The sequence below is a fragment of the Sinocyclocheilus anshuiensis genome, unplaced genomic scaffold (assembly GCF_001515605.1).
Source record: "Sinocyclocheilus anshuiensis isolate Anshui unplaced genomic scaffold, SAMN03320099.WGS_v1.1 scaffold640, whole genome shotgun sequence".
Taxonomy (NCBI): domain Eukaryota; kingdom Metazoa; phylum Chordata; class Actinopteri; order Cypriniformes; family Cyprinidae; genus Sinocyclocheilus; species Sinocyclocheilus anshuiensis.
The window spans coordinates 593,741-603,604 of NW_015554127.1; the positions used below are offsets into that span (position 1 = coordinate 593,741).

Consider the following 9,864-nt stretch of genomic DNA (forward strand, 5'->3'; position numbering starts at 1 on the left):
GTGTGTGTATATATATATATATATATAACATTTCTGTCCCCCTCACTTCTGAAATGATGGCTACGCCCCTGTATATAGTATACACAGTGTAGTTTTTACACAGCAAACAGCAGAAACGGCGAGAAAGACCGTGGCAGCTGCCACGAACTCTGGCAGCTGCCTTTGACTCCTTGCAAAAAGTGTGGCAGCTGATACATAAAAATGTATAATAATAATAATACAATTGTGGGAACTTTGCATCATCATTTAAAAAAAACACCACCGCACGCCACGAGAACAGTGTAGTTTTTACCGAACAAACAGCAGAAACGGCGAGAAAGACCGTGCCAGAGGAAATTTTTTTGCTCTTGCTCTCTCAAAAACTATAGTAGTGACATAATGATAGTAAAATAACACTGGTATACTGTTAATTTCAGATGTTTCCACAAACACCAATTTTAGCATTTAACGTTTTTTGAATAACGTTCTAAGTTCCTATGAATTATTCTAAGTTCCTATGAATATACATTTATATGATGATATGAATATTAAATTGTTGATATGCATGGATTTGTAAATGTACTTCAGAAATGTTCATTTATAAATAGTGGTCGACCGATATATCGCCAGGGCCGATATATCGGCCGATATTTGGCATTTTTCAAATATCGGCATTGGCCGATAAGTTTTTCTGTTTGGCTGATGCGTTCGAGGCGGGACTTTTATTTTGACGGCGCTGAGAATGGCAGCGCCTGTGCGAGCACACAGTGCTCACATTCTCCCTCTTGTTCGCTGTTGTTCTGTCTAATATGGATAGAAGTCTGTCTAATAATCAAATAGAATGGTTAAACAAAGGAATTAAAAGGTATACAAAAAGTATTATAACGATTGCTTTTATATTATTAGTAATAGAAAGGCAAACATTATAATACTTTCTTTCTTGAACACTTTATGCATTTTCCCACTGCCATATTCATGTAATTTCCACTGTGTGCTGTATGTAAAATGATTGTTACCTTGGATTTATTTGAAAAAATATGATTCCCAATGCACACTTTGTCATCTAAAGTATAAGTATGTTTATTTAACAGAATTATTTTTTAATCCATTTTCAAATGATTTCAAATTTCTTAAATATTAAATTAAGTACAATTATATCGGCTTTAAATACAATGGCCATCGGCCACCCTGCTTTTCAAGATATCAGCATCGGCATCGGCTGTCAAAAAACCAATATCGGTCTACACAAAACCAATAAAACCCATTACAAACGAGGCATTTTTTGCATCCAGTGGGGACGCCACCCTGCTTTCCAAGATATCGGCATCGGCTGTCAAAAAACCAATATCGGTCGACCACTATTTATAAATATTACATAATATTACAAAAATTACATAATATATAAATTATATATATATATATACACATACATAATATAGATATATAGGTATTAATATATGAAATTAGATTAACTTTTTCACATTTTTGCTTTAAATGTTTCCATCTGTTGTGTGTTTTCTGATCTAGTGCAGTTTAAATTAATGATGTGAAGTCACATTGTGACTATTGCCACTGCCAAACTGCCATTCAAACGAATGACAGTTTTAATGATTATGTATCTTTTTTTTTTTTTTTTTTTTTTTTTTTGTTTGTGAAGCAGCAGGTTTATTGTGTCTGGCCCATTTTCTCAATCTAATCTCTCTGCTCCATCTGGGAAGTACTTAAAGGAATAGTTCTCTCAAAGTTTCTGTCGTTTACTCGCCCTCATGTTTTTCCAAAACCGTAGGAGTCTTTTTCTTACTTTTAACACAAAAGGAGAGGGATGATGTTACGGATCAGCGGTGCGTTTCCCAAAAGCGTTATTAGCTAACTATGGTGGTAATTTCAATTGAACTCTATTGGTAACGACGGAACTTGTGACCATTTTTTTTTTTGAGAAATTATGTATTTTTTTTTTTTTTTTTTGTCTATTTTCTGATAGGTTCGGCATATTCTGTGTGAAAAGCATGGCAAGTGTATGGAAGCAATGGAGAAACTCAAGTCTGGCATGCGCTTCAGTGAGGTGGCAGCACAATACAGTGAGGACAAAGCCAGACATGGAGTAAGACATTTTCCATGTATATAAACAGTGGATTAGTATTAGTAACAGTAATGTGACACTTGCATGATGTGGAAAGAGTTAAAAAAATAAATAAATCCTGTAGCTCCTATGGGTACTATTTGTTTTTTACCAGCAGATGGCATTCAATGCACTATCCGTGTTGGAAAATTGCTCAAAATCTAATGTGCATAGAATACTGAACACATATTATTGTTATTATTATTATTATTATTATTATAACACTAATGTACAGCCTTTCTGTATAATTTCTGTATCAATCTGTTTAAAATAAGTTATATGAAAGAATATGTTTCATAAAAGAGCTTTACCGGGTTCCATTAATCAAAGAGCTCTGGGTGAAATTGAAGGTGTTTCATTTATTAAAACAAGCCGTTTCCACAGTGATGGACTGAAAACGCATAGCTGCGTCTCAAATCCTAGAGCCGAGATGGCATTTTGAACATCATGCGATCATGCCCAAAATGTATGCAAATATATTTTATATATCTTAGAGGTAGGTTTTGAGTCATAGTTTTTATTATCGAAAATTATTAGATAAAGTCCCTTTTATTAATGTTTTCTGATATTTCTAACTTTATCATAACATTTGAATTGTGTATCGAGGTAGAAAACTAATACACCTGGAAAAAGCTGGTGCCTACTTTTAGAACTGCATATACCTTTAATTTTACAATTTTGATCAAAGTATGTTTTAGTACTACTCTGTAATTTGTTATTCAAATTATATACTTTTTTTTTGTAAGTATCAAGACAACCTTAACGACGGCTTGTATAGTTTAAAGCTTTGATTTGTATACAGGGTGACCTTGGCTGGATGACAAGAGGATCAATGGTGGGACCATTTCAGGATGCAGCATTTGCACTACCCATCAGCACTATGGACAAACCTGTATACACCGATCCTCCTGTGAAAACAAAGTTCGGTTACCACATCATCATGGTTGAAGGCAAAAAGTAAATGGACTGAACAGCTTTTGCATTTGATTAATCTACAACACAGCATTTTGCAGTCATGGATATTGGTTTTTTTTAATATGACCATGTGAATAGCAGCCAATAAAATTTATCTTAATGAGCAAACTGTTTTGATTAATGTTTTTTTTCCTCACAAATTTTGTTGTAGCATCATATTTGGGGAAGTCGTGGCCTAATGGTTAGAGAGTCGGACTCGTAACCCAAAGGTTGCGGGTTCGAGTCTCGTACAGGCAGGGATTGTAGGTGGGGGGAGTGAATGTACAGCGCTCTCTCCCACCTTCAATACCACGACTGAGGTGCCCTTGAGCAAGGCACCGAACCCCAACTGCTCCCCGGGCGCCGCAGCATAAATGGCTGCCCGCTGCTCCGGGTGTGTGTTCACGGTGTGTGTGTTCACTGCTGTGTGTGTGCACTTAGGATGGGTTAAATGCAGAGCACTAATTCCAAGTATGGGTAACCATACTTGGCCACATGTCACGTCACGAATATTTCCAATAAGTCTTACTGATGCTGTACTGCATAAGTATATTTTTTTAAACTACAGAACAAGAATATTATATTAATATTACATCCTGAATTATATTACTACCCTGAAACACCCAATACATGCTCCTACTTCACAGTCTCTAGATTCTAGATTTGGATTTTACAATTAGCTTTTTACCATTATTTGCTTATTATATATTTGTTTATGATACTACAGAACATGAAATGTGTGTGTTATTGCTAATATTATCACTAGAACTATTATTGTCGTGACCTGAAGTGCACTGGCAGTAACAGGAAGTCGCTTTTGCTTCATTGTCTAGACTACTATTGGCTGAAAAATATGGAGTCAGATGACGCAATATTTCCGGGTGTGACAGCACGAGCTGGAGGTAACTGTCGGTCATTGCGCTCGGCAGCGAGAGACTCGAGCACCCGATCCGGCTGTGAAGGTAAGAGACTAGAAGCCGGAAAGATTTAACCGGCATCGTTTTCTAGCCAGCTACTCCTACATTACTGTAATCTCTCACCTCAGTGATGCTTAACGAGGGGATTGTTTTTCATTTTTTTCTTGTTTACTGCGACAACTTTATAGATGGCTGAAAGAGATAAAGGGAACGCTAGCTGGCTAACAGCAGGCTGTTTCATCACATCTGAATATTACACGTCATTACTTGGTCTGAATGAAGCTTAAAGTGTGTAAATATTGTTTTAATACATGATGAGTTAATGTGATGGAAAAGCATGTCTTGGCTGTGATGATGATGATGCTGCGTTTGACGTTTCGCGTCCGACGAAGAGCGCCCTCATCTTCATCATCATCTTCATCACATTCACATTCCACGGTGATGGACTGAACACGTGTAGCTGCGTCTCAAGTCCACAATTTTATAGTTTTTATTATCGAAAATTATTAGATCAAGTCCCCTTTATTCATGTTTTCTGACATGTCTAACTTTATCTGACCTTTAAATCCTTTAAAACTACATGTTACAGAAAGTTAGACTTTCTAAAGTGGAACTGACATGACAACATCATCAGTGGGTTATGTTAATATTTGTATAAGAACTGTAATCACAGCCACTCAATAGCATTATTGATGTGTACTTTGAAAGTGTACGTTCAGGTCAACCTGACACAAGGTGTTGTCCTTTTAGTAAACAGAGGTCAGTTTGTAAAAGATGATGATAAATGCTACAAAGATAATAGGATCTGATCCAGGATCCAATCAATCTATTCCAGTCCGCTGTGTGTCCACCTGCTGAAGATCTGACCCGTGAGTGGGGTGAGCTGGAGGGATTGATATCATTGGCTGTCTTCTCAACTGACCACTCTAACCAGGCTTTAGGGTTCACATTGAATATAACCTTTGTACAGGGCAGAAACATTTGTTTCTTCGTAAGTTAATTTGTTATTAGGTAATGTAATTACCTTTGGAAGAGCAAGGGTAGAGCTTTCATTAATTCGATATTCCTAGAGTAAAGGTATGTGAATGAAAGTATATGACATTTAATTGTAGATACTCATTTTTTCCTGTTTTTACATTAGATGATGCTAAGGGTAATGTTTTTTAATTAACACTGTTAAATGCTCATTTTAGCAAATATTCATTTTACATATTGTATATTATAGTAGTGATGTCTAAATTCATTTATAGCATTTCAAATTTTAGTTGATTTGAGTTTTTATACCAAAAAATGTTATGAATATCAACAATTTATTGATTATTTACCGTAACATAAAAATTATTATAGACTTATTGCCAGAATTTTAAAAACGGTGGATCCGTAATATGCGTTATATTTGTATCAGCTTTGTCCAGTAAAGTTGGTGGTCTTTCTTACACTTATAATTTAATAACGGTGTTAAATGTTATATTTAGCAAATCACAAAATGAATAACTATGTGAAACGTTAAAATCTTGATGTCTACATTCACTACTAGCATTTAAAAACGGTTTCTTTTTTAGTGTTTTTGTTTAGACAAAAAAGTTCAGAATTTATATTTTGGCCTCTAAAAAAGCACTAGTTGACCAGTAGGTGGTCTTTCTTATATTAGAATAGCAGACTTTTGTTTTGCCCAATCCGTGAACTTCATATCAGGGTGTGGATTGTGTCAACATCACATGCCATTTCGCCAGAGCTGATCACGACTTGATCTATTGAACTATTGTCAGCATAAACAAACAAGAGGGATTACTAACTGCCATAGTAAGAGGGATTTGGTTATCTGCTGTTATTGAGTGTCTGCCTGAGTCAGTGGACTATGTCTTACATTAACCTTCTGCCTTTAGCTCATACTTTTGCAACAGGCCCCTGCAGTTGGTCACACTCGTCATCACCGTCAGTAAGGACTCATGTTTAGAGGGATCCATTTTCATAGACAATGCACAGCTTGGCAGCACAGTAACAGGACGATGCAAACCTATGTAAATTGTGTACAGGTTGTAACAGAAGTGTTAAGGTGATGTTGTTCCTGTTGTATCCATTTATGGGCAACTCATTTCTACTTCCTTAATCTGACACCAGTCATGTGATCAAGAGATGACCTTTATCTTCATGACTCTTGAAATAAAGTTATCTTAAGCCAGAGGTCACTTACGTGGCTAATGACGGAGATAAAGTCTTTCTGCTAAACTCAATGAAACAGATTTCTGTTAATTATTTTGGGTGTTTCCTTGAAATCTAACCCATGGCCTTGGCATTGCAGCAACTGGAACAGTAGATAAAACAAGTGTCAAGTTTCTTCTATAACATTAATAGATGTGTGGTAATATCATGTAATTGTTTTGTTCATCAGTCCACCCTGTCTTTAGGCTAGGGCAACCTCCGCAGGATGTTTGTGACTTTATACTAGTCGTTAAATCAGAACCAGAGAAACACTATTCACTGGCCAGGTATGTGTCTTTTCTGTGGCACATGTGACCATCCTCTAATAAGCCTCGCTTGTCTCATTAAAGCAGCTGAATGAATACAGACTGTTCCGCTTGAAGCCTCAAACATGTTTTTCTCATAGAAATGTCTCGTAGGTTTGTGTTTTAGATGAGTACACTTGAATAACATGCATTCCCTTTGATTGTGATTTCATCAGGTTGCACATTTTGGAGCCACATATTGGACTCTTTCCTTATCTTTCTGAACTTCGATCCTGGGATCCTCAGTTGGACACAGGGCAACAACAAACTTGCTCTGTTTCAGGCTTGGCCTGATCCCTTCATCTTTCAGTCCCCTTCAGCTTCTCAGCAGACGTGCGTCTGAACATGGACCTGAGTGCCGTTCTCTTGTTCCCAGTGCATGCAGTAGTATGGCTCTACTCCCTCTTGAGCTTTCTACCATGGTACTTCCTGACTGGAGCCCAGAAAAAGAAAGCCCTGGCAAAGAGAGTCAAATCCAGGTCAACCACCGGTCAGGCTGAAGGGCCGTATCGATCCGTGGATCACTTCGACTCCCTGGTCACGAAGGACTTTCCTGGAAAAGACACCCTAGATAAGCTGTTTGACTATGCGGTGGAGCGTTTCGGAAAAGCGGACTGCCTGGGAACTAGAGAAGTTCTGAGCGAAGAAAATGAGACTCAGCCGAATGGGAAGGTCTTCAAAAAGGTACATCCTCTTCGGACATATTCTGTACGGCTGTGATCACAATGCAAGCCAAAGTGTGTAATTCTAATTTTCTGCTTTAATCCAATTCATTTAGTGAGGTTGTTCACATGACCTTTGTAATTTAGCTTATATCATGCGCTGGTCTAAACAAGTGACTCTCCTAAATTGGCCTGTGTGCATAAAGTATGATAAATGTGCCCAACTGTTTAAAGGTTTGGGGTCGTAAGATTTTTTTGTTTCTTAAAAGAAGTCTTTTACTCTAACCAAAGCAGCATTTATTTAATACAAATACAGTAAAACGGTAAAATAGTGAAATATTACAATTTGAAATAACTGTTTTCTATTTTATTATATTTTAAAATGTAATTTATTCCTGTGATCAAAGCTGCATTTTCAGCATCATTACTCCAGTCTTCAGTGTCACATGATCCTCCAGAAATCATTTTAATATGCTGATTTGCTGCTCAATAATATTTTTTTCTTTATTTGAAATGGAAATCTTTTGTAATAATGTAATGTAAAAGTCTTTATTGTGATGTTTGATCAATTTAATACTGTAGTCATTTCTTTCTAAATGAATCTTACTGACACCAAACTTTTAAAAGGTAGTGTAAATATTCCTTTGAATACAATTTTATTTTGAACATTATATTTATATATATTCATACATTTATAAATGTTAGTTTATACATATTTATATATCATAATGTATTATGTGAAATTAAAATAACATTTTCATATTAAAAACTAATTTACATTTTACCATAGCTTGTATTTATGGTTCACAAGAAAGGTAAATCAATTATAGAAATCAGGTTAAATTGACTTACAAATCACATAATTCCTACCCGAGGCCACAGTGAAGTTACGTTGGACTCTGAGAATGTCTGACACATATATATTTGGGGACTGGAAATATAGAGATTAATTGAAAATGTCAGATTCAGTATTCATTTTGCTGTTTACACTGTCATCCAACATTTTGGTCACATTCAGATGCAATGTGTATTTTGCCAAAATTACCATTTGTTGAGAAGAGGGGAAAAACTCCAGGTTGAAGTATTTTTTAATATGAAGGTGTTTGATGGTTTTGTCTTGGCAGTTAATTCTAGGCAATTATAAATGGGTATCCTATGAGGAGATGGACATTCAGGTCAGTCAGTTTGGGAGTGGACTGTCAGCACTAGGCCAACAGCCAAAAAACACCATCGCTATTTTCTGTGAGACAAGGGCAGAGTGGATGATCACGGCTCAGACCTGCTTTAGACGCAATTTCCCATGTAAGGAAACAGATTATTTTTTACTCTTACTTACCACACTATCTCTTTTTTTTCCACTAAGGAAAAATGATTTCAAATGAGTCATAGGTTTTATCCCTTAATGCTTTAATGTGATGACACATAGATGTACTGTGACATCTCAAGATTGAATTAATGTCTTCGTCTTTATCTTCTTTTGTTAATTTCCGTTTCTTGTGGGTTTTTGTAGTGGTTACCTTTTATGCAACTCTAGGAGAAGAGGCAGTGGCTTTCGGATTGAATGAGTGTGGAGTTACACACCTGGTCACCAGCGTGGAACTGCTGGAAACCAAACTGAAGGTGAGCCAAAGACCGCAATGTAACAGTGATGTGTTTCCTGCACTACTGTTACTACAGATTCACAGCAAAATAATATATATTACTCGAGTTGAATGGGTTAAAATGACTGGGTATCATGACTCAATGCCAAATTAGCATGTTTTCCAGTTCCATTGTATTTGCTAGCTGCACTCAAAAATCAGTGTAGTCCATATCACAAACAATCAAATGACCAGTGCTTTTAAACAGTTACAAAATAGGACTCAGGAACTCATGAGTTATTAGTTTGAATCACATAATGAACAGTTGAACAGAACTCACTCTGACACACATGTTTGACTCAGTTAATAACTTCAGTTAGAAAAGGGTTTAACAGGAACACCAAGTCGGGCCTGTACTGTCGTTCAAATTTTTCCAGTGGGCCACCAACATCATAAGACATTGATATTTGGTTGGCTATAAGTGACCAAAATTCAATGTCAGGACAAGTTCTAATGCCAATGTTAACTTGACATAAAATCTGACGAAAGCTGGTGTGGTATTAAAAGTAACCGAAATTAATGCCAGCAACATACTGATGTCATAATGCTAACTTCCACACAGCTTTAATTTATAACATCATTAGACGTTGATATTTTGTTGGTTTTAAGTAGGGATGCACCGATACTGGTATTGGTATCGGGCCGATACTGGTCTCCTGTACTCGTTAAAATGCCCCAATACCAAACGCCGATACCACACAGCATGTGATAAGCGCAATATTCAAACAACGAAACACCAACAACAGACAGCAGAAAGAAGTTAAGGATGTCTACGAAGTATATGTATGCAATGAATACAATGTTAAACTTTCAGGATTAACGCCTGTATAGCTGATGTGCGCGAGCTGATAAACAAAGCACGCTGAGTGGATTGAGCGCGCGGCGGAGCAGATGCGCGAGCTTGTCGAATGAATATATCTTTCTCACAGACAAGTGAAAGTAACAAAAACTTGTAAAATACATTTTAATGCGCAAAATTAAGTGTGAAAATAACCGAAGGATATAAGGATATATCTGGAGACCAGATATAATTTTTGATATTTTTTTTTTACTAGTGGGTGCAGGACACTATAGTTCATTTATATA

General features: G+C 36.5%; 2 protein-coding genes across 2 annotated transcripts in view; both read left to right on the top strand.

The window, feature by feature from the left end:
- Positions 1–3,218, top strand: part of LOC107670180 (peptidyl-prolyl cis-trans isomerase NIMA-interacting 4-like) — an 8,786-nt gene extending 5,568 nt beyond the window's left edge. Inside the window, exons 3-4 of the mRNA XM_016462700.1 lie at positions 1,961–2,080; positions 2,901–3,218. Coding sequence (XP_016318186.1) covers positions 1,961–2,080; positions 2,901–3,059 — 279 coding nt within the window. The 3' untranslated portion in view covers positions 3,060–3,218. The remainder of the gene's footprint in view (positions 1–1,960; positions 2,081–2,900) is intronic.
- A 707-nt stretch (positions 3,219–3,925) lies between these two features.
- The window catches only part of LOC107670181 (long-chain-fatty-acid--CoA ligase 4-like), a 23,374-nt gene continuing 17,435 nt past the window's right edge, over positions 3,926–9,864 (top strand). The window contains exons 1-4 of the mRNA XM_016462701.1: positions 3,926–4,014; positions 6,653–7,160; positions 8,263–8,440; positions 8,649–8,758. Of these exons, the coding sequence (XP_016318187.1) occupies positions 6,822–7,160; positions 8,263–8,440; positions 8,649–8,758 (627 nt within the window). The 5' untranslated portion in view covers positions 3,926–4,014; positions 6,653–6,821. The remainder of the gene's footprint in view (positions 4,015–6,652; positions 7,161–8,262; positions 8,441–8,648; positions 8,759–9,864) is intronic.